Raw genomic sequence first — 25836 nt, forward strand, 5'->3', positions numbered from 1 at the left:
GACATTCGCCAGTTTAATTGAATTACTTTATTTGATCCGTGAACCAAACTTCTAAAATGAACAACAAGTCTTTCAAGTCATCATGTCTCAAGTCAAGTCCAGAGATATGATCACCCAAGTCCAAGTCTCAACTCTTTTGGTTTTTGTCAAGTCACAAGTCATCGAAACAGTGACTCGGGTCCACTCAAGTCCAAGTCACAATGACTTGAGTCCCCGTCTCTGCAAATCAGATATTGACTGGGGCTAATAAAGAGAAGTGTCACTAATTTAGTAGTAAATAGTTTATCTGCATATTTGCATATTTAGAACAAAAATAAAACAAACCGATTACAAATGACTGCATTACTCGTGATAGCTGCAGTAGTTGTCTGGGGTGTCGCACCCACAGGTGTTGTGCGGGTTGCAACCCACACACTTTTTTTGACACCCAAGCTCATCAGCCAACTACTAGAGCAGAATTTTCTAAAGGAGACTGGTTATACAGATTATACATGTGTACAGAAGTCCAATTGGATAATTTACATACAGTGTGCACAGAATTGTGGTATGAATGAAGAGTAGTCCAAAAATATTGTTAAAAATACTGTATACTTCAGTCGACAATACGGGGGGCGGGGGTTTGGTGAGTATGTGTCTGAAGAAGGTGGGTGGTGTGTCCGGGGCTACAGTTCAGCCAGAAGACCGCTCGGAGGGCAAGAGTTCTTCCGCAACCTGGTGGCTTTAGTCCATGGGCTCCTATAGCACCACGCAGAGGCCAGGATGGCAAGCAGACTGTGTTTGGTGGCAGGAGTGTTTTCTGATGTTTATTCCTCTCCTGAAACACGGGTTTCTGTAAAGGTCCTCAATAGTGGGAAGTGAGGCTGCGGCCATTTTCACCACCTTCTGCAACTGAGCAGTTCCTGAAGCAACCTGTGATACAGTTGTTCAGGATGCTCTCCATGGTGCAACGGTCGAAGTTTCCCAGAATGTCTGAAGAGAGTTCATTTTTCTGACTTACTTTATAGCTGTCATTGTGTACTATGTAGCTCAGGCTTACTCGGATGAGAGGGGAAATGTCTTCCAAGACAACCGGAGCAGTCCAGTTGCGATTGATTCAATGCCCTGCAAAAGTCACATGGAGAAAGGAGGTTGCTCCAGCACGACCAGGAAGAGATGGATGCTCAGGGTATTGTGAGCGGGCGCGTTTTCATGGTAAATAATCCACTGGTTCTCCTGCCAGAACTCCCGCCTCTTCTTGCTCACAGAAACCAAGCAAACGCTTGAGGTTCTCCTTGTAGACGTGCTGCTTGATCGTTTGGCCCTGTGGCAAAAACCCACGGTGGACGATGCCTCTCATATGGTAAAAGGCCATCAAAATGACTGACTTTGGCCTTGGACTGTCTTGATTTCTTCAGCTTTGGCAATGTGGGACACTTCCACTGAAAGCGTGGCGTTTGATCTCCAGGATGTACTGGAAGATCCTTGACTCATGACCAGCGATGACTAGACTTTACACCGATTATCGGCCTGATCGGTATCGGCCGATAATTAGCATTTTATGGTGATTGGCTTTAATGTCATAATTCGCCGATCCGATCAATGACGACATTGATCGGCTCCGCAAAACACACGGGCCATCGTGCACAGTATATTTGAATCCAAAAGCTTGTTTATTTTTAGCCTCGTCACATGTCTTTTGACGTAGAACTGTAAATATCTGACCGCCAATAAAGTTATGAAAAAAAAAAAACATGTCAGCGGTGTGGGACAGACAACACGTCTGAGACAGACAACACGTAATGCCCGGATCAGACTACAAGACAAATTTGCTCTTTCACGATTGTGTGAAAGAGCAAATGTCAGACTAATGCAATAAAATGCAATAAAAAATTTTTTTAATGCAATAAAAACTTGTATTCCCATACCACCGCATCCCGTTTTTTACGATCATTGGGCTTTATCTTGTCAACTCAAATGCGACCGGATACACTCGTTACCGTGGCGACGAAAACAAGAGTGGATCGCGCCGACTGTATGATAAGGACAAAATGGGGAAAAACGTGTGCTGGTGGTCACCGGTGCTCAGGACAGGAGAGGACGTTCGTTTAAGGCTCGCATGAGGTATGTTCCCGTACTTTTAATACGATACGGCTCGCAAGCAGGCAACAAAACGTTATGTTGCACAAACGGTTGGACGTAAACATGCCGCCGTTCTGTCAAATCATGCTCTAAATTTTCAGTGTGGGTGAAGTCATTTAATCAAAAATAAATTAATTTAATTACAGTAAGTTAGCACCCATTATTTCTGTCATGTTGTAATGTTGGTTTGACCTGACTGATTAGAATCCACGATCTAACGAGAGCAGTGATTTCCAACCTTTATGGAGCCAAGGAACATATTTTACAATTGAAAAATCTCACGGCACAGCAACAAAACAAAAATGTCACAAAAAGTGGATACGTGAATGACTGTATTTACTTGAGAGCTATGATAGTCACGATGGCATTGCACCACAGTTAGCACACTATCAAGTGACAGCAATGCAATGTAATGGCATTGCATTTTCCTCTTTGTCATCAGTGTTAGCTTTCTGCGAGGGTAACACAACAAGGGAACAGTAAACGCAAAACACGCTTGTTTGGCGGGTCATGATGAAGAGATCTGTTGAGGATTTAATTCAGCTTCAATTTCTAGTCCGCCCAGTTCAGAAACAATGAGATGAAAATGCAAAATAATGGAGACACACTTGGGGAAAGATGCTCTCCAGCATAGCTAGAAACCTCTGTAGTGAATATGCTGTTAGTGGAGAAGTTGTGATCAAGAGAGAGGGTGCTATCAGTGGCTGGTGTGCTAACTGCAGTGTCACTGGATAGTGTGCTAACTGTGCTATCTCTGGACAATGTGCTATCACTGGATAGCGTGCTAACTGTGGTGTCACTGGACAAAGTGCTATCGCTGGAGAAGGTGCTAACACTTGAGAGTGTGCTGTCACTGGATGATGTGCTAACTGTACTCTCACTGGATGATGTGCTAACTGTGGTGTCACTGGAAAGTGTGCTATCAATGGATGATGTGCTAACTGTGGTGTCACTGGACAAAGTGCTATCACTTGAGAAAGTGCTATCACTAGTGAGGGTGCTATCACTGAATGGTGTGCTAACTGTGGTGTCACTGGACAAAGTGCTATCACTGGAGAAGGTGCTGTCACTAGAGAGTGTGCTATCACTGGATGATGTGCTAACTGTGGTGTCACTGGATAGTGTGCTAACTGTGGTGTCACTGGATAGTGTGCTAACTGTGGTGTCACTGGATAGTGTGCTAACTGTGGTGTCACTGGACAAAGTGCTATCACTGGAGAAGGTGCTATCACTTGTGAGGGTGCTATCACTGAATGGTGTGCTAACTGTGGTGTCACTGGACAAAGTTCTATCACTGGAGAAGGTGCTGTCACTAGAGAGTGTGCTATCACTGGATGGTGTGCTAACTGTGGTGCCACTGGACAAAGTGCTATCACTGGAGAAGGTGCTAACACTGGAGAGTGTGCTGTCACTGGATGATGTGATAACTGTGGTGTCACTGGAAAGTGTGCTATCAATGGATGGTGTGCTCACTGTGGTGCCACTGGACAAAGTGCTATCACTTGAGAAGGTGCTATCACTAGTGAGGGTGCTATCACTGAATGGTGTGCTAACTGTGGTGTCACTGGACAAAGTGCTATCACTGGAGAAGGTGCTAACACTAGAGAGTGTGCTGTCACTGGATGATGTTCTAACTGTGGTGTCACTGGATAGTGTGCTAACTGTGGTGTCACTGGACAAAGTGCTATCACTGGAGAAGGTGCTGTCACTAGAGAGTGTGCTATCACTGGATGGTGTGCTAACTGTGGTTCCACTGGACAAAGTGCTATCACTGGAGAAGGTGCTATCACTAGTGAGGGTGCTGTCACTGGATGATGTGCTAACGGTGGTGTCACTGGATAGTGTGCTAACTGTGGTGTCACTGGACAAAGTGCTATCACTGGAGAAGGTGCTATCACTAGAGAGTGTGCTGTCACTGGATGATGTGCTAACTGTGGTGTCACTGGATAGTTTGCTAACTGTGGTGTCACTGGACAAAGTGCTATCACTGGAGAAGGTGCTATCACTCGTGAGGGTGCTATCACTCGTGAGGGTGCTATCACTGGATGGTGTGCTAACTGTGATGTCACTGGAAAGTGTGCTATCAATGGATGGTGTGCTAACTGTGGTGCCACTGGACAAAGTGCTATCACTGGAGAAGGTGCTAACACTAGAGAGTGTGCTATCAATGGATGATGTGCTAACTGTGGTGCCACTGGACAAAGTGCTATCACTTGAGAAGGTGCTATCACTAGTGAGGGTGCTAACACTGAATGGTGTGCTAACTGTGGTGTCACTGGACAAAGTGCTATCACTGGAGAAGGTGCTAACACTAGGAAGTGTGCTGTCACTGGATGATGTGCTAACTGTGGTGTCACTGGATAGTGTGCTAACTGTGGTGTCACTGGATGGTGTGCTAACTGTTGTGCCACTGGACAAAGTGCTATCACTGGAGAAGGTGCTAACACTTGAGAGTGTGCTGTCACTGGATGATGTGCTAACTGTGGTGTCACTGGACAAAGTGCTATCACTGGAGAAGGTGCTGTCACTAGAGAGTGTGCTATCACTGGATGATGTGCTAACTGTGGTGTCACTGGATAGTGTGCTAACTGTGGTGTCACTGGATAGTGTGCTAACTGTGGTGTCACTGGACAAAGTGCTATCACTGGAGAAGGTGCTATCACTTGTGAGGGTGCTATCACTGAATGGTGTGCTAACTGTGGTGTCACTGGACAAAGTGCTATCACTGGAGAAGGTGCTGTCACTAGAGAGTGTGCTATCACTGGATGGTGTGCTAACTGTGGTGCCACTGGACAAAGTGCTATCACTGGAGAAGGTGCTAACACTGGAGAGTGTGCTGTCACTGGATGATGTGCTAACTGTGGTGTCACTGGAAAGTGTGCTATCAATGGATGGTGTGCTCACTGTGGTGCCACTGGACAAAGTGCTATCACTTGAGAAGGTGCTATCACTAGTGAGGGTGCTAACACTGAATGGTGTGCTAACTGTGGTGTCACTGGACAAAGTGCTATCACTGGAGAAGGTGCTAACACTAGGAAGTGTGCTGTCACTGGATGATGTGCTAACTGTGGTGTCACTGGATAGTGTGCTAACTGTGGTGTCACTGGATGGTGTGCTAACTGTTGTGCCACTGGACAAAGTGCTATCACTGGAGAAGGTGCTAACACTTGAGAGTGTGCTGTCACTGGGTGATGTGCTAACTGTGGTGTCAATGGACAAAGTGCTATCACTTGAGAAGGTGCTATCACTAGTGAGGGTGCTATCACTGAATGGTGTGCTAACTGTGGTGTCACTGGATAGTGTGCTAACTGTGGTGTCACTGGATAGTGTGCTAACTGTGGTGTCACTGGACAAAGTGCTATCACTGGAGAAGGTGCTATCACTTGTGAGGGTGCTATCACTGAATGGTGTGCTAACTGTGGTGTCACTGGACAAAGTGCTATCACTGGAGAAGGTGCTATCACTCGTGAGGGTGCTATCACTCGTGAGGGTGCTATCACTGGATGGTGTGCTAACTGTGATGTCACTGGAAAGTGTGCTATCAATGGATGGTGTGCTAACTGTGGTGCCACTGGACAAAGTGCTATCACTGGAGAAGGTGCTAACACTAGAGAGTGTGCTATCACTGGATGGTGTGCTAACTGTGGTTCCACTGGACAAAGTGCTATCACTGGAGAAGGTGCTATCACTAGTGAGGGTGCTGTCACTGGATGATATGCTATCACTAGATGGTGTGCTAACTGTGGTGTCACTGGACAAAGTGCTATCACTCGTATAGGTGCTAACACTAGAGAGTGTGCTGTCACTAGATGATGTGCTAACTGTGGTGTCACTGGATAGTGTGCTAACTGTGGTGTCACTGGATGGTGTGCTAACTGTTGTGCCACTGGACAAAGTGCTATCACTGGAGAAGGTGCTAACACTTGAGAGTGTGCTGTCACTGGATGATGTGCTAACTGTGGTGTCACTGGATAGTGTGCTAACTGTGGTGTCACTGGACAAAGTGCTATCACTGGAGAAGGTGCTATCACTAGACAGTGTGCTGTCACTGGGTGATGTGCTAACTGTGGTGTCACTGGACAAAGTGCTATCACTTGAGAAGGTGCTATCACTAGTGAGGGTGCTATCACTGAATGGTGTGCTAACTGTGGTGTCACTGGACAAAGTGCTATCACTGGAGAAGGTGCTGTCACTAGAGAGTGTGCTATCACTGGATGGTGTGCTAACTGTGGTGCCACTGGACAAAGTGCTATCACTGGAGAAGGTGCTAACACTTGAGAGTGTGCTGTCACTGGATGATGTGCTAACTGTGGTGTCACTGGAAAGTGTGCTATCAATGGATGGTGTGCTCACTGTGGTGCCACTGGACAAAGTGATATCACTTGAGAAGGTGCTATCACTAGTGAGGGTGCTATCACTGAATGGTGTGCTAACTGTGGTGTCACTGGACAAAGTGCTATCACTGGAGAAGGTGCTAACACTAGAGAGTGTGCTGTCACTGGATGATGTGCTAACTGTGGTGTCACTGGATAGTGTGCTAACTGTGGTGTCACTGGACAAAGTGCTATCACTGGAGAAGGTGCTATCACTAGTGAGGGTGCTAACACTGAATGGTGTGCTAACTGTGGTGTCACTGGACAAAGTGCTATCACTGGAGAAGGTGCTAACACTAGAGAGTGTGCTGTCACTGGATGATGTGCTAACGGTGGTGTCACTGGATAGTGTGCTAACTGTGGTGTCACTGGACAAAGTGCTATCACTGGAGAAGGTGCTATCACTAGTGAGGGTGCTATCACTGAATGGTGTGCTAACTGTGGTGTCACTGGACAAAGTGCTATCACTGAAGAAGGTGCTAACACTAGAGAGTGTGCTGTCACTGGATGATGTGGTAACTGTGGTGTCACTGGATAGTGTGCTAACTGTGGTGTCACTGGATAGTGTGCTAACTGTGGTGTCACTGGACAAAGTGCTATCACTGGAGAAGGTGCTATCACTTGTGAGGGTGCTATCACTGAATGGTGTGCTAACTGTGGTGTCACTGGACAAAGTGCTATCACTGGAGAAGGTGCTGTCACTAGAGAGTGTGCTATCACTGGATGGTGTGCTAACTGTGGTGTCACTGGACAAAGTGATATCACTTGAGAAGGTGCTATCACTAGTGAGGGTGCTATCACTGAATGGTGTGCTAACTGTGGTGTCACTGGACAAAGTGCTATCACTGGAGAAGGTGCTAACACTAGAGAGTGTGCTGTCACTGGATGATGTGCTAACTGTGGTGTCACTGGATAGTGTGCTAACTGTGGTGTCACTGGACAAAGTGCTATCACTGGAGAAGGTGCTATCACTAGTGAGGGTGCTAACACTGAATGGTGTGCTAACTGTGGTGTCACTGGACAAAGTGCTATCACTGGAGAAGGTGCTAACACTAGAGAGTGTGCTGTCACTGGATGATGTGCTAACGGTGGTGTCACTGGATAGTGTGCTAACTGTGGTGTCACTGGACAAAGTGCTATCACTGGATAAGGTGCTATCACTAGTGAGGGTGCTATCACTGAATGGTGTGCTAACTGTGGTGTCACTGGACAAAGTGCTATCACTGGAGAAGGTGCTAACACTAGAGAGTGTGCTGTCACTGGATGATGTGGTAACTGTGGTGTCACTGGATAGTGTGCTAACTGTGGTGTCACTGGATAGTGTGCTAACTGTGGTGTCACTGGACAAAGTGCTATCACTGGAGAAGGTGCTATCACTTGTGAGGGTGGTATCACTGAATGGTGTGCTAACTGTGGTGTCACTGGACAAAGTGCTATCACTGGAGAAGGTGCTGTCACTAGAGAGTGTGCTATCACTGGATGGTGTGCTAACTGTGGTGTCACTGGACAAAGTGCTATCACTGGAGAAGGTGCTATCACTTGTGAGGGTGCTATCACTGAATGGTGTGCTAACTGTGGTGTCACTGGACAAAGTGCTATCACTGGAGAAGGTGCTATCACTAGTGAGGGTGCTATCACTGAATGGTGTGCTAACTGTGACGCCGCTGGACAAAGTGCTATCACTGGAGAAGATGCTATTACTAGTGAGGGTGCTAACACTGAATGGTGTGCTAACTGTGGTGTCCCTGGACAAAGTGCTATCACTGGAGAAGGTGCTAACACTTGAGAGTGTGCTGTCACTGGCTGATGTGCTAACTGTGGTGTCACTGGAAAGTGTGCTATCACTGAATGGTGTGCTAACTGTGATGTCACTGGACAAAGTGCTATCACTGGAGAAGGTGCTAACACTTGAGAGTGTGCTGTCACTGGCTGATGTGCTAACTGTGGTGTCACTGGAAAGTGTGCTATCACTGAATGGTGTGCTAACTGTGATGTCACTGGACAAAGTGCTATCACTGGAGAAGGTGCTAACACTTGAGAGTGTGCTGTCACTGGATGATGTGCTAACTGTGGTGTCACTGGAAAGTGTGCTATCAATGGATGGTGTGCTAACTGTGGTGCCACTGGACAAAGTGCTATCACTGGAGAAGGTGCTAACACTAGAGAGTGTGCTGTCACTGGATGATGTGCTAACTGTGGTGTCACTGGATAGTGTGCTAACTGTGGTGTCACTGGACAAAGTGCTATCACTGGAGAAGGTGCTAACACTTGAGAGTGTGCTGTCACTGGATGATGTGCTAACTGTGGTGTCACTGGAAAGTGTGCTATCAATGGATGGTGTGCTAACTGTGGTGCCACTGGACAAAGTGCTATCACTGGAGAAGGTGCTAACACTAGAGAGTGTGCTGTCACTGGATGATGTGCTAAATGTGATGTCACTGGATAGTGTGCTAACTGTGGTGTCACTGGACAAAGTGCTATCACTGGAGAAGGTGCTATCATTTGTGAGGGTGCTATCACTGGATGGTGTGCTAACTGTGGTGTCACTGGACAAAGTGCTATCACTGGAGAAGTTGCTGTCACTAGAGAGTGTGCTATCACTGGATGGTGTGCTAACTGTGATGCCACTGGACAAAGTGCTATCACTGGAGAAGGTGCTATCACTAGTGAGGGTGCTAACACTGAATGGTGTGCTAACTGTGGTGTCCCTGGACAAAGTGCTATCACTCGAGAAGGTGCTAACACTAGAGAGTGTGCTGTCACTGGATGATGTGCTAACTGTGGTGTCACTGGATAGTGTGCTAACTGTGGTGTCACTGGATGGTGTGCTAACTGTTGTTCCACTGGACAAAGTGCTATCACTGGAGAAGGTGCTAACACTTGAGAGTGTGCTGTAACTGGCTGATGTGCTAACTGTGGTGTCACTGGAAAGTGTGCTATCACTGAATGGTGTGCTAACTGTGATGTCACTGGACAAAGTGCTATCACTGGAGAAGGTGCTAACACTTGAGAGTGTGCTGTCACTGGATGATGTGCTAACTGTGGTGTCACTGTATAGTGTGCTAACTGTGGTTCCACTGGACAAAGTGCTATCACTGGAGAAGGTGTTAACACTTGAGAGTGTGCTGACACTGGATGATGTGCTAACTGTGGTGTCACTGGAAAGTGTGCTATCAATGGATGGTGTGCTAACTGTGGTGCCACTGGACAAAGTGCTATCACTGGAGAAGGTGCTAACACTAGAGAGTGTGCTGTCACTGGATGATGTGCTAACTGTGGTGTCACTGGATAGTGTGCTAACTGTGGTGTCACTGGACAAAGTGCTATCACTGGAGAAGGTGCTAACACTTGAGAGTGTGCTGTCACTGGATGATGTGCTAACTGTGGTGTCACTGTATAGTGTGCTAACTGTGGTGCCACTGGACAAAGTGCTATCACTGGAGAAGGTGCTAACACTTGAGAGTGTGCTGTCACTGGATGATGTGCTAACTGTGGTGTCACTGGAAAGTGTGCTATCAATGGATGGTGTGCTAACTGTGGTGCCACTGGACAAAGTGCTATCACTGGAGAAGGTGCTAACACTAGAGAGTGTGCTGTCACTGGATGATGTGCTAAATGTGATATCACTGGATAGTGTGCTAACTGTGGTGTCACTGGACAAAGTGCTATCACTGGAGAAGGTGCTATCATTTGTGAGGGTGCTATCACTGGATGGTGTGCTAACTGTGGTGTCACTGGACAAAGTGCTATCACTGGAGAAGGTGCTGTCACTAGAGAGTGTGCTATCACTGGATGGTGTGCTAACTGTGATTCCACTGGACAAAGTGCTATCACTGGAGAAGGTGCTATCACTAGTGAGGGTGCTAACACTGAATGGTGTGCTAACTGTGGTGTCCCTGGACAAAGTGCTATCACTCGAGAAGGTGCTAACACTAGAGAGTGTGCTGTCACTGGATGATGTGCTAACTGTGGTGTCACTGGATAGTGTGCTAACTGTGGTGTCACTGGATGGTGTGCTAACTGTTGTTCCACTGGACAAAGTGCTATCACTGGAGAAGGTGCTAACACTTGAGAGTGTGCTGTAACTGGCTGATGTGCTAACTGTGGTGTCACTGGAAAGTGTGCTATCACTGAATGGTGTGCTAACTGTGATGTCACTGGACAAAGTGCTATCACTGGAGAAGGTGCTAACAGAAGAGAGTGTGCTGTCACTGGATGATGTGCTAACTGTGGTGTCGCTGGATAGTGTGCTAACTGTGGTGTCACTGGACAAAGTGCTATCACTGGAGAAGGTGCTAACACTTGAGAGTGTGCTGTCACTGGATGATGTGCTAACTGTGGTGTCACTGTATAGTGTGCTAACTGTGGTGCCACTGGACAAAGTGCTATCACTGGAGAAGGTGCTAACACTTGAGAGTGTGCTGTCACTGGATGATGTGCTAACTGTGGTGTCACTGGAAAGTGTGCTATCAATGGATGGTGTGCTAACTGTGGTGCCACTGGACAAAGTGCTATCACTGGAGAAGGTGCTAACACTAGAGAGTGTGCTGTCACTGGATGATGTGCTAAATGTGATGTCACTGGATAGTGTGCTAACTGTGGTGTCACTGGACAAAGTGCTATCACTGGAGAAGGTGCTATCATTTGTGAGGGTGCTATCACTGGATGGTGTGCTAACTGTGGTGTCACTGGACAAAGTGCTATCACTGGAGAAGGTGCTGTCACTAGAGAGTGTGCTATCACTGGATGGTGTGCTAACTGTGATTCCACTGGACAAAGTGCTATCACTGGAGAAGGTGCTATCACTAGTGAGGGTGCTAACACTGAATGGTGTGCTAACTGTGGTGTCCCTGGACAAAGTGCTATCACTCGAGAAGGTGCTAACACTAGAGAGTGTGCTGTCACTGGATGATGTGCTAACTGTGGTGTCACTGGATAGTGTGCTAACTGTGGTGTCACTGGATGGTGTGCTAACTGTTGTTCCACTGGACAAAGTGCTATCACTGGAGAAGGTGCTAACACTTGAGAGTGTGCTGTAACTGGCTGATGTGCTAACTGTGGTGTCACTGGAAAGTGTGCTATCACTGAATGGTGTGCTAACTGTGATGTCACTGGACAAAGTGCTATCACTGGAGAAGGTGCTAACAGAAGAGAGTGTGCTGTCACTGGATGATGTGCTAACTGTGGTGTCGCTGGATAGTGTGCTAACTGTGGTGTCACTGGACAAAGTGCTATCACTGGAGAAGGTGCTAACACTTGAGAGTGTGCTGTCACTGGATGATGTGCTAACTGTGGTGTCACTGTATAGTGTGCTAACTGTGGTGCCACTGGACAAAGTGCTATCACTGGAGAAGGTGCTAACACTTGAGAGTGTGCTGTCACTGGATGATGTGCTAACTGTGGTGTCACTGCAAAGTGTGCTATCAATGTATGGTGTGCTAACTGTGGTGCCACTGGACAAAGTGCTATCACTGGAGAAGGTGCTAACACTAGAGAGTGTGCTGTCACTGGATGATGTGCTAAATGTGATGTCACTGGATAGTGTGCTAACTGTGGTGTCACTGGACAAAGTGCTATCACTGGAGAAGGTGCTATCATTTGTGAGGGTGCTATCACTGGATGGTGTGCTAACTGTGGTGTCACTGGACAAAGTGCTATCACTGGAGAAGGTGCTGTCACTAGAGAGTGTGCTATCACTGAATGGTGTGCTAACTGTGGTGTCCCTGGACAAAGTGCTATCACTCGAGAAGGTGCTAACACTAGAGAGTGTGCTGTCACTGGATGATGTGCTAACTGTAGTGTCACTGGATAGTGTGCTAACTGTGGTGTCACTGGATGTTGTGCTAACTGTTGTTCCACTGGACAAAGTGCTATCACTGGAGAAGGTGCTAACACTTGAGAGTGTGCTGTAACTGGCTGATGTGCTAACTGTGGTGTCACTGGAAAGTGTGCTATCACTGAATGGTGTGCTAACTGTGGTGGCACTGGACAAAGTGCTGTCACTGGAGAAGGTGCTGTCATTAGAGAGTGTGCTATCACTGGATGGTGTGCTAACTGTGACGCCGCTGGACAAAGTGCTATCACTGGAGAAGATGCTATCACTAGTGAGGGTGCTAACACTAAATGGTGTGCTAACAGTGGTGTCCCTGGACAAAGTGCTATCACTCGAGAAGGTGCTAACACTAAAGAGTGTGCTGTCACTGGATGATGTGCTAACTGTGATGCCACTGGACAAAGTGCTATCACTGGAGAAGATGCTATCACTAGTGAGGGTGCTAACACTGAATGGTGTGCTAACTGTGGTGTCCCTGGACAAAGTGCTATCACTCGAGAAGGTGCTAACACTAGAGAGTGTGCTGTCACTGGATGATGTGCTAACTGTGGTGTCACTGGAAGGTGTGCTAACTGTTGTGCCACTGGACAAAGTGCTATCACTGGAGAAGGTGCTAACACTTGAGAGTGTGCTGTCACTGGATGATGTGCTCACTGTGGTGTCACTGGAAAGTGTGCTATCACTGAATGGTGTGCTAACTGTGGTGTCACTGGACAAAGTGCTATCACTGGAGAAGGTGCTAACAGTAGAGAGTGTGCTGTCAGTGGATGATGTGCTAACTGTGGTTCCACTGGATAGTGTGCTAACTGTGGTGTCACTGGACAAAGTGCTATCACTGGAGAAGGTGCTATCACTAGACAGTGTGCTGTCACTGGATGATGTGCTAACTGTGGTGTCACTGGGTAGTGTGCTAACTGTGGTGTCACTGGATAGTGTGCTAACTGTGGTGTCACTGGACAAAGTGCTATCACTGGAGAAGGTGCTATCACTTGTGAGGGTCCTATCACTGGATGGTGTGCTAACTGTGGTGTCACTGGACAAAGTGCTATCACTGGAGAAGGTGCTGTCACTAGAGAGTGTGCTATCACTGGATGGTGTGCTAACTGTGATTCCACTGGACAAAGTGCTATCACTGGAGAAGATGTTATCACTAGTGAGGGTGCTAACACTGAATGGTGTGCTAACTGTGGTGTCCCTGGACAAAGTGCTATCACTCGAGAAGGTGCTAACACTAGAGAGTGTACTGTCACTGGATGATGTGCTAACTGTGGTGTCACTGGAAGGTGTGCTAACTGTTGTGCCACTGGACAAAGTGCTATCACTGGAGAAGGTGCTATCACTTGTGAGGGTCCTATCACTGGATGGTGTGCTAACTGTGGTGCTACTAGACAAAGTGCTATCACTGGAGAAGGTGCTAACACTTGAGAGTGTGCTGTCACTGGATGATGTGCTCACTGTGGTGTCACTGGAAAGTGTGCTATCACTGAATGGTGTGCTAACTGTGGTGTCACTGGACAAAGTGCTATCACTGGAGAAGGTGCTAACAGTAGAGAGTGTGCGTTCACTGGATGATGTGCTAACTGTGGTGTCACTGGATAGTGTGCAATCACTGGAGAAGGTGCTAACACTAGACAGTGTGCTGTCACTGGATGATGTGCTAACTGTGGTTTCACTGGATAGTGTGCTAATTGTGGTGTCACTGGACAAAGTGCTATCACTGGAGAAGGTGCTGCCACTAGAGAGTGTGCTGTCACTGGATAGTGTGCTAACTGTGGTGTCACTGGACAAAGTGCTATCACTGGAGAAGGTGCTATCACTAGTTAGGGTGCTATCACTGGATAGTGTGCTAACTGTGGTGTCACTGGACAAAGTGCTATCACTGGAGAAGGTGCTATCACTAGTGAGGGTGCTATCACTGGATGGTGTGCTAACTGTGGTGTCCCTGGACAAAGTGCTATCACTGGAGAAGGTGCTATCACTATAGAGCGTGCTATCACTGGATGGTGTGCTAACTGTTGTGCCACTGGACAAAGTGCTATCACTGGAGAAGGTGCTAACACTTGAGAGTGTGCTGTCACTGGATGGTGTGCTAACTGTGCTGTCACTGGATATTGTGCTAACTGTGGTGTCACTGGACAAAGTGCTATCACTGGAGAAGGTGCTATCACTAGAGAGCGTGCTATCACTGGATGGTGTGCTAACTGTTGTGCCACTGGACAAAGTGCTATCACTTGAGAAGGTGCTATCACTCGTGAGGGTGCTATCAATGGATGGTGTGCTAACTGTGCTGTCACTGGATGATGTGCTAACTGTGGTGTCACTGGATGGTGTGCTAACTGTGGTGTCACTGGATGGTGTGCTAACTGTGGTGTCACTGGACAGTGTGCAATCATTGGATGGTGTGGTAACTGTGGTGTCACTTGACAATGTGCTATCACTTGATAGTGTGCTAACAGTGTTTTCACTTGAAAGTGTGCTATCACTGGAGAGGGCGGTAACTGTGGTGCAAGGTGTATGCGGTGCATCGCTGTTGTCATGTTCTTCATCGGAGGAGTCATGAGTGTTTGAGCAAGGTCTTTGTTCTTTTTGAGTGGGGTCACGTGTATGCCAGCAAGGGGTGTTTTCTACATGGGTGGAGTCATGGGTGTGCCGGGAAGGTGTGTGTTCTTCACGGTTGGAGTCATGGGTAAGCTTGCAATGGGTATGTTCTACATGGTTGGATTCATGGGTAAGCCGGGAATGAATGTGTTCTTCATGAGTGGGTTCATAATTTTGCCAGGAAGGAGTGTGTTCTTCACGGGTGGAGCCATGGGTATGCTTGGAAGGGGTATGTTCTTCATTGATTGAGTCATGGGTATTTTGGACCTGTGTCGTGTCATGGCTTTGCGTGTCTTTGATATTTGTGGGGTCATAGTTGTTTGGGCTCTTTAATGCAGAGTTAAGAATATGTTGGCTTCCTTCAGGTACAAAAATAGAGTCTCGTTGGTGTGCTCTCTGGCTCCCACGGTCATCTTCTGGTCCTAAATTCTCTTCAGTCATGCTTGACAGGTGTCTTTGTGTTGGCAGGCTGAAGATTCCTGTGTCAATGAGTTGAAGACAGTGTTACATGATGACATTTCACAAATTTGTTACGTTAGTTGAGTGTTTGAAGACTTACCAGGCAGCAGAAGGAGAGCAGTGAACAGTTTGAGAGTAACCATTGTGCCAGATGATGTGCTCTAAGGGAGTAAATAAATATTTGTTTCCAAAACAACTTTAGAAACACTGTTTTTCTCTGGCAATTTAACACCAGTGTGTCATATTCATAGCTCAATTTTTTTTCATAATCTACAAGTAGACAACAAAATGGCTCAAAGAAAGAAAATGGCTCACTGCTATAGCCTCAGACTCAGCTGAAGCAGCATCTACGTATGTGGACTCCTCTAGAGGCTAAAGACCCATCTTTTGTCATGCCCATTATTTCATCCACGTAGCGAGCTTTCTAAAGTACCCTGATCGATAGAGGTTTTTTCGTCACTTTTCCTAAAATTTACCAATAAATAAAGAGTCGTGGTGCTCTACACGAGACAAATATAATTGGATTATAATCCTCTGAAGTTCGTTGGATCACGCCGGAAGTAGACGCAGTCGTCTAACTCCCGACTCTCCTTTTCCCAAATTACTTAAGCTTTTATCCAAACCCAATATACGCTACAGTGAAATTCAAATTCAAATTGACACTGAAGGGCAATGTCCCACAATATCCGGTATTGCGACATTTCACAACGTTAGCGTAAAGCAAACAAGTGGAGCATTCACCGGAGCTCTCAGCCACTCTGTGCTCAACGTGGACTCTGAAATATTCTCTTTGCAAACAAAATGCTTAGAAATTTTTGTTTCAACAATGAGAATTTATTAAGGAGAAGTTTAAACTTTACTACTGAAGACCCTTACCACAGATGTGTAAAATGCAGACTCTGTTCCAAGTCCTTCGACGTAACCAGCATGGGCGAAGATGTACTGGTAAGTTTCACAAGTGGAAGAAACGCACGGCGGCTGCCAAACACTGCAGAAGCAACTCCATCAGAGACTTTACTGCAACAGGGGATGGCGTTACTGCACTTTGGTCCCCAGCGACACAGGCGGCCGTTGCTGCGGCGGTGGCTACAATTTCAACGGCAAAGCAGACCAACCTGGAGGTATCTAATGTAACAACATCAGAAGTTTGGTAAAAGTGATGAACTCTCACTACTCCTCGAATTCGTCAAATGACATAGCTTGTCTTTTCCAGAAAATGTTTCCCCGACAGCCAGATTGAAAGTTTTCCATGTGGTGAGAAAAAGAATATTATAGATATTTATTCATTATTATGTTGATACAAGCGGCACGGTGAACGACTGGTTATCACATCTGCCTCACAGATCTAAGGACCGGGGTTCAATGCCCGGCCCCGCCTGTGTGGAGTTTGCATGTTCTCCCCGTGTCTCCGTGGGTTTTCTCCGGGCACTCCGGTTTCGTGCATGGTAGGTTAATTGAAGTCTCTAAATTGCCCGTAGGTGTGAATGTGTGCGCGAATGGTTGTTTGTTTCTGTGTGTCCTGCGATTGGCTGGCGACCAGTTCGGGGTGTACCCCACCTCTCGCCCGAAGATGGCTGGGATAGGCTCCAGCACGCTTGCGAGCCCTGTGAGGATAAAGCGCTACAGACAATGGATGGATGGATGGATGTTGATACAGCAATTTGGGAAATCAGGAGATCGTAATCCTAGCTCGAAACTACTTTTTGGTTCCCCAATGCTCTTGGTCCCTATGATGGAGAGACGTCAGATGCGCCCACTCCCCAGCTCCGAATCATCTTGGTCAGATTCCACTGCCGACCGTACACCGGCCAGCTCAGCGTCGCTGATCCTGCACGACAAATTCCCAGACTACAGGCTGATGGTGGCAAAGAAGAACGAGGCCTTCGCTGAAGCTAAGCGTCTACTCTAGAGCTGCCAGAACGTCATGCCTGGGTGTTTGGATCCCCGCGATGCGCCGCATCACCGATTTGACTGATCAGGAGAGGCGGTTGTGAGATCCTGCGGTGAAATACATTAAAAAAAAAGAACTTGAAGTCCAAGGACTCTTAAGTTTATTTGACCAGTTGGACAATGGAGACTCGATGTTGATAAAGCACAACTGTATAATTGCCATAATAGTGGCAGATACAGGACAAGAAAGGGATGTTTGTTGGCATAAACTACCTGGAAAATGATTTAAATATAGAAGTTTATTTTCTGTTGTTGGCTATATGCAAATGATTTTTATTCTAAATCCAATCCAATTATGTAAATAGTGGATTGTTCTGGTTGAGACCTGTTAGGAGGATAGGTTTGCATGTTATCCTAATCACAGTGTTAGAAGATGGACGTGCTATCTCAACAGGTTTATTAGACCAGTGTAGGGATTTAGTGCTCAGTTTTGTAGTCAGACAGGCACTTTTTCTTGCTTTCTTATGCTTGTCAGAACCATAACTGACACTTGCTGCTTCTCCGATATCATTTTTTCATGGTTTATATCAGGGGTCTTCAACAATTTCCAGGTCAAGGACCTCCAAACGGAGGGAAACCTGGAGCAGGGACCCCCTAATTATTTATATTTCATATAATTGTATTTTATTTCAGAGTGGTTGTGTAATAGAATTCATCCTTTTTATTCATCCATCCATCCATTTTCTGAGCCGCTTCTCCTCACTAGGGTCGCGGGCACGCTGGAGCCTATCCCAGCTAACATCGGGCAGGAGGCGGGGTACACCCTGAACTGGTTGCCAGCCAATCGCAGGGCACATACAAACAAACAACCATTCCCACTCACATTCACACCTACGGGCAATTTGGAGTTGACAATTAACCTACCATGCATGGTTTTGGGATGTGGGAGGAATCCGGAGTGCCCGGAGAAAAGCCACGCAGGCACGGGGAGAACATGCAAACTCCACACAGGCGGGGCCGGGGATCGAACCCCGGTCCTCAGAACTGTGAGGCTGGACGCTCTACCAGTCGTCCACCGTACCGCCGCCTTTTTATTCATGTGAAATGTAATTCAAATTAAAATACAGTGGAATCTTGATAAAACGGACCCCGATATAACGGATGTTTGGATAAAATGGACCGCTGGGACTGAACAATGTGTCCAAAAATAGTTTCCATTTACTGCCGTTGACAAAGTCGGTCAATTCCAGAATTGGCCACTGTTGTTTACTGGCGCTGTGGCGCAATGCAGGCCGACAATGGGACTGATCTATTTCCGGGTCACAGATATACAATCTTATTAGAACCAATTCCAATAGACGTGCCTACGTGGCGGCCATGTTGAATGTGGGGCATTGATGTGGTGACCATGTCATGATGGTTCTATCTGTTGTCCATTGTGCGTAGAGCGCAGCGCAGAGAGAGAGAGAGAGAGAGAGAGAGAGAGAGAGAGCGGCATGGTGGCAGTGTTAGCTCTGAGGAATACAAAACAAGTCTCTGGAGTCTGGAACATGGTAGTTTTGGAACAGTAACAGTTCTTTTGTCAAGCCGTTCGCCTTTGGCCGTGGATTTGGAACGAGAAAGCACACTAATTGCTCGCGGCTTTTGAAAGCGACTCGCCTACGATTAGTACTGTCTGTCAACGTCCCCATGACCAAGCACACTGGCGTGGTAAGTTTGGATCAAATGTGAAACTTTCAAACATTTTCAAGCTTTTTTAAATATTTATTTACAATAACTTTGTACTGTACTGGGCGTTTTAGGCCACGAAAAACCTACAAAACAATGATTTTGTACCGTACAGTAATATTGGTGCATATGGCCTCAAAAAAAAAAAAAAGGGCTTCAATGTAACGGCTGGAGCCTAACCCAGCTGTAGTCGGGGTACGCCCTGAACTGGTCGCCAACAAATCGCAGGGCACATAAAAACAAACAACCATTCGCACTCACATTTATACCTACGGGTCATTTAGAGTGGCGGCACGGTGGCCGACTGGTTAGAGCGTCAGCCTCACAGTTATGACGACCTGGGTTCAATCCCCGGCCCCGCCTGTGTGGAGTTTGCCTGTGTGGGTTTTCTCCGGGCGCTCCGGTTTCCTCCCACATCCCAAAAACATGCATGAATTGGAGACTCTAAATTGCCCGTAGGTGTGACTGTGAGTGCGAATGGTTGTTTGTTTGGATGTGCCCTGCGATTGGCTGGCAACCAGTTCAGGGTGGACCCGATGACAGCTGGGATAGGCTCCAGCACTCCCGCGACACGTCAGGAGGAGAAGCGGCTCAGAAAATGGATGGATGGATATTCAGATCACATTACTTTAGCTGTCTTCAGATAGGCAGCTTTACCGGGGAAAAGATTCTCTCTGCAGCACGGTGGACGACTGATTAGCACATCTGCCTCCCAGTTCTGAGATTGCGGGTTCAAATCCCGGTCCCGCCTGTGTGGAGTTTGCATGTTCTCCCCGTGCCTGCGTGGCTCTTCTCCGGGCACTCTGGTTTCCTCCCACATCCCAAAACCATCCATGGTAGGTCGATTGAAGACTCTAAATTACCATCCATCCATCCATCCATTTTCTGAGCCGCATCTCCTCACTCGGGTCGCGGGCGCGCCGGAGCCAATCCCAGCTGTCGTCGGGCAGGAGGCGGGGTACGCCCTAAACTGGTTGCCAGCCAATCGCAGGGCACACACAAACAAACAAACAACCATTCGCACTCACAGCCACACCTACGGGCAATTTAGAGTCTCCAATTCATACATGTTTTTGGGATGTGGGAGGAAACCGGAGCGCCCGGAGAAAACCCACGCAGGCTAACTCCACACAGGCGGGGCCGGGGATTGAACCCAGGTCGTCATAACTGTGAGGCTGACGCTCTAACCAGTCGGCCACCGTGCCGCCACTCTAAATGACCCGTAGGTATAAATGTGAGTGCGAATGGTTGTTTGTTTTTATGTGCCCTGCGATTTGTTGGCGACCAGTTCAGGGCGTACCCCGACTACAGCTGGGTTAGGCTCCATCACGCCCGCGACCCTAGTGAGGATAGGCGGTACAGAAAATGGATGGATGGACGTTTCCCTCGTTTCCTGTCCCACCACCGAGGAATCCTTTACATTCAACTCTATCGACTGGATCCTTTACGAAAAGAAAAGTGTGTGATAGGCGACTTGAAACCAGTATCTTGGGACAAAGCTCAAATGGCACGGGGAAAAGATTTGCCAGTTGATCTTTGTCAAGCTATGTGACAACAGAGTTGTAAACATATTCATACCTTGTCATCGCCTATATACCGGTTGCCACAAATGCGAATATGTTCTTGTCACGCACCTCCTTCCACAACTATTGGATACGGATTCAAATTCAAACCCGTTATACCTGCAATGGTTGATGGATGTACTATTGGGCTGGCGCCCCTTTAAAGAATTTGTAGAAGACTTTCCCTTTCAATGATATATCTTAACACTAGTTGTATCTGATAGTTACACCACATTTGTAACATGCTCAAATCATCACTTCGCCCAACATATGATGAGAGATTCCTGTCTGACTATTTTTTTAATTCATGTTTTGTTTAACAGCCTTGGAGGGTAGATCCATTCCTCTCTCTGTATGTTTCTAAGCAGCATGGAGTTTTTGTTCATGAAAAATTGCTGTTGTTTATCCAACAAGCTGAACTGTTGCGCTCTTGTCTCATACTTGCAGTCAAAGCCGAATGCTTTCTGTCTACAGCAGAAATAAAGCATCGGCTCGACTGTTGGTCGGATGTCGTATGAATGGAGAATTGGAGACGGATGTTATTGCGATGCAAACACCTCCGAACGTGATCGTGATGTTGGCGATTGAAGATGGAGAAAGCACTCACCGCGCCGATTTAAGTCGGTCTCTTGCTGTCGGATCACTTTAGCGGAGCTGATCTGAAGTCTCTTTGCGTCAGAGTCGGTCCTGCTTCGGCGTTTGCCTCGTCTCACAGTCATGTTTTGATAGCTAATAAACGGCGTGATCCAAAAGTATTGTTCCACCCTTGCTGAGGCGAGGCAGTCATTATGGTGATGCATTTGATTAAATATTTTTTCCTCACTTTTGTCACACAGCTAATTGTTCACAAATGAGTAATGCGGAGTAATGGCAAGCCAATGTCGTCAAGTGACATTTATGTGGCCAACGCCCCTCCGGTCAATTTGGAATTCAGTGCCGATCCAGAAAGGTGAACAAAAATATGGGATGGTTCTTGTTCAAGCAGCCAATCAGTATTAAGGGTACTGTACCTGCACTCCTGTGTCAGAACACAAAGTCAATCTAGATGCAGATGATATCCTTCTTGATTTACAAGAACCCAAGTCATCACTTCAAACACTTTTTGACCTCATTGAGACATTTTCGCAATTATCAGAATTCGCTATCAATTGGTCAAAATTATACAACAATATTCCCTACAACGACTAACTCATGGAATCCTGCGGACCAAAATCCAAACTTTCCTGTTCCGACAGGGAATATCAACTATCTAACTTACAGCGTTGAATAATCAAAATCACAAATAAAAAAATAAAAAAAACGATTAAAATCGTTGGAACAGCCTCCCTAACTCACTTTTAGGGTGTATGGCTACGGTAAAAACGAAAACGTGACCACAAATGAATTGTTTCTTTTCAATCATCCCATTCAAACCCACGTTGAAGTTGTTCCAAATGCTAGACTCGGCCATTTTCCAGTTTTACTCTCAAAATAAGAAACATGCAATTGGCCTAGCTATCCCTCAGAAAGGACAAACAGAAGGGGGACTTTGATTACTTAGCTAGCCAAATACATTCATTCATTCATCTTCCGTACCGCTTCTCCTCACGCGGGTCGCGGGCGTGATGGAGCTCATCCCAGCTGACTCTGGGCGCGAGGCGCGGTACACCCCGAACCGGTCGCCAGCCAATCGCAGGGCACATCGAAACAAACAACCATTCGCACTCACATTCACACCTACGGGCAATTTTGAGTTTTCAATTAACCCACCGGGCATGTTTTGGGGATGTGGTTGGAAACCGGAGTACCCGGAGAAAACCCACTCAGACACGGGGAGAACACGCAAACTCCACACAGGCTCGAATTCGAACCCGCAACCTCAGAACTGTGAGGCAGATGTGCTAACCAGTCGTCCAGCGTGCCGCCAGCCAAATACAGTACCTTATTAAATGGTTCCATCCAAATGTTGAACAACAATCTTGGCTGGAACGAGAACAGGTAGACTGCAATAGGACCAAACTTTCAGACCTCCCATTTATCAGCACAAGTCTCAAAACATTTGTAAGAATCCGATTATTGGAGCCACTTTATCAGCTTGGTGCAAAAGTCCAGAAACCACACAATCTCAGTCAGCGTCATATCATTCCTCCCCAATCTGGCACAATCCCAATTTTGAGATGAACAAAATACCCCTTTACAGCAGCACATGAGAACAAAGTGGAGTTGACCCTCTACATCACTTATTCAAAAATAATGCATTCATGACATGTGTAAGCTTCCATCCATCCATCCATTTTCTGTGCCGCTTCTCCTCACAAGGATCACGGGCGTGCCGGAGCCTATCCCAGCTATCATCGGGCAGGAGGCGGGGTACACCCTGGACTGGTTGCCAGCAAGTCGCAGGGCACATACAAACACACAAACCATTCACACTCGCATTCACACCTACTGGCAATTTAGAGTCTTCAAGGAACCTAGCATGCATGTTTTTTTGGGATGTGGGAGGAAACCGGAGTGCCCGGAGAAAAGCCACGCAGGCACGGGGAGAACATGCAAACTCCGAACAGGCGGGGCCGGGGATTGAACCCCGGTCCTCAGAACTGTGAGGCAGACGCTTTAACCAGGCGGCTACCGTGCCGCCTTGTGTAAATTTATTCCAAGAATTCCAAATTAGAGGTGGTAACTTCCTTCAAAACTATGAAGTAAGAACAGTCATCCTAAAAAAGATTCCCAATACACCTGAATACTTTAGAACTACCCGTTTTTGTTCAGAAAATAGTGGAACTGCTCCCACAAAACAAAAAACTCCTTTCAAAAGTATACAAATTCAACTCAAGTACCAATTCAATACACCTACCAATAGCAAAATGGGAAAAATACCTCTACTGACAATGATTACTGGTTACTGATTACTCGAAATACATTCTCAATGACAAAAAAACAGTAATTTACAGATAATCCAGTTCAAAGTACTCCATAGATCACACGTTTTGCAATGTGGTATGCCGTTCAGGGCAAAGAAGCCACCCGTCGTCTCGCGGAATATTCCATCGACTTCCGTATCCTTGCTCGTGAATGCGGGTGGGACGAGGCAGCCCTTAGGGGAATCTTTTCAAATGGTCTCTCCGAACAAATCAAAGACAAGCTTGCGCTCCGAGACGAGCCCTCCTCTCTCGAGGCTCTTATCACCGTTATCCGTGATCGACCCGTGCTTTGAACCCCTATGCGAAGCCCAAATCTTTACCAAATTGGACCTCCGTAACACCTGCCACCTCATCCGTATCCGAGAGGGGCACGAGTGGAAGACCGCCTTCAAGACCCCTCTCGGACACTTCGAGTATCTGGTCATGCCAACGCCGCTGCAGTTTTCCAAACATTAATTACTGACGTCCTCCGTCACATGCTCAACCGGTTTGTGTTTGTGTATCTCCATGACATCCTCATTTTCTCCCGCTCCCCCGAAGAATACCGCATCCATGTATGCCAAGTCCTCCAGCGCTTCCTCGAGAACCGTCTATACGTTAAACCGGAAAAATATGAATTCTACCTATCCTCAGTACATTTCCTCGCCGACATCATTGCAAAATGACAACTACAACCGGACCCCAGCAAAATCCAAGCCATCATCGACTGGCCCACCCCCGTGACCCGTTTCCTTGGATTCGCCAATTTCTACCGCCGATTCATCCGTAATTACAGCAAGGTCGCTATTCCCCTCACCAGTCTCACATCCACCAGCTCCCCCTTTCAGTGGACCCCAGCAGCCTCACAAACATTCAATAAACTCAAATCCCTGTTCACCACTGCTCCCATTCTGCGCCACCCTGACTCTTCCCTCCAGTTCGTGCTGGAGGTTGACGCCTCGGATGCCGGAGCTGGAGCAGTCCTCTCGCATTATGACGTCAGAAACCGCGAGCTGCTGGCCATTATATGGCCCCTTGAAGAATGGAGGCAATGGCTGGAGGGATCTAAACAACCATTTCTCATTTTGACTAACCACAAAAACCTTGCTTACCTCCGTACCGCTAAACGTCTCAACCCCCGACAAACACGCTGGGCACTATTCCTCAGCAGATTGAATTTCAGTGTCTCCTTCCGTCCCGGTTCCCGTAACACCAAGGCAGATGCCCTCTCCCGTATTCACTCACCTCCTTCGAGCACAGCAGAAGCCGACCGAATCCATCCTTCCGGCCTCATGTTTCGTTGGAGCGGCCACGTGGGAGATCGAGCAGGTGGTCAAGGAGGCCCAAAAGACCCAACATGACCCCAAGACCGGGCCTCCTGACCACCTGTTCGTCCCGGATTCAGCACATTCGGAAGTCTTGCAGTGGGCCCACAACTCTAAATTAACTTAACCTGGCATCACCCGTACTACCCAGTTCATTCAACAGCACTTCTGGTGGCCCAGCCTCATCAAAGACACCCGAGAGTTCGTTCAAGCCTGCTCCGTCTGCGCCCGAGGGAAGTCTTCCACCGACCTCCAGCTGGCTTGCTGCGCCCCCTGCCAATTCCCAGCTGCCCTTGGTCTCACATCGCTGTGGACTTCGTTACCGGCCTGCCCCCCTCTGAAGGGAACACCGTTATTCTCACAATTATCGATCGTTTTTCCAAGTGTGTCCATTATGTGCCCCTCCCCAAACTCCCGTCCGCCCTGGAAACTGCTAACCTCCTTGTCTTACGTGTCTTCAAACTCCATGGTATCCCCATCGACAAAGTCTCTGATCGAGGTCCCCGGTTTTCCTCTCGGGTCTGGAAGGAATTCTGAAAGGCGGTGGGCGCAGCAGCCAGCTTATCCTCGGGGTATCACCCGCAGACCAACGGCCAGACGGAGCGGGCCAACCAAACCCTGGAATCGGCACTCCGTTGTGTGGCCGCCCGCAACCCCTCCTCATGGAGTTCCTTCCTCCCACGGATTGAATACGCTCATAATTCCCTCACCAGCTCTGTTATGCCCCCATTCATGGCTTGCTACGGTTTCCAACCTCCACTGTTCGACCTACAGGAGCAGGCGGTGGCAGTCCCCTCCGTACAAGATCACCTCCAGAGAGCCCAGGCGATTTGGAAAAGATGTCGGGGCAGCGCAGCGCTGAAACAGTCCGCGGCATGCAACAAGCAGCTGGCGGACTGTCATCGCTCCCCGACGCCCTGATATAAGGTGGGTCAATCCGTCTGGCTCTCTTCCCATGACCTTCCCCTTCAAACAGAGTCCCGTAAACTCGCTCCACGATTCATTCGTCCTTTTCCCATCACCAAAATCATTAATTCCACTTCCGTCCAGTTAAAACTGCCACAGTCC

General features: G+C 47.5%; 1 protein-coding gene across 1 annotated transcript; it reads right to left on the bottom strand.

The window, feature by feature from the left end:
* Positions 1–1186: 1186 nt before the first annotated feature.
* On the bottom strand, positions 1187–24696 carry LOC133396123 (uncharacterized). The gene is made up of 4 exons (XM_061665608.1): positions 24689–24696; positions 15482–15542; positions 7579–15401; positions 1187–1300 (listed from the first exon to the last, which is right to left on the bottom strand). Exons 2-4 carry the CDS (start codon positions 15522–15524, stop codon positions 1187–1189), a joined length of 7980 nt encoding a protein of 2659 aa, XP_061521592.1. The 5' UTR covers positions 15525–15542; positions 24689–24696.
* Between the last annotated feature and the right edge of the window lie 1140 nt (positions 24697–25836).

The sequence above is a fragment of the Phycodurus eques genome, chromosome 20 (genome assembly GCF_024500275.1).
Source record: "Phycodurus eques isolate BA_2022a chromosome 20, UOR_Pequ_1.1, whole genome shotgun sequence".
Lineage (NCBI taxonomy): Eukaryota > Metazoa > Chordata > Actinopteri > Syngnathiformes > Syngnathidae > Phycodurus > Phycodurus eques.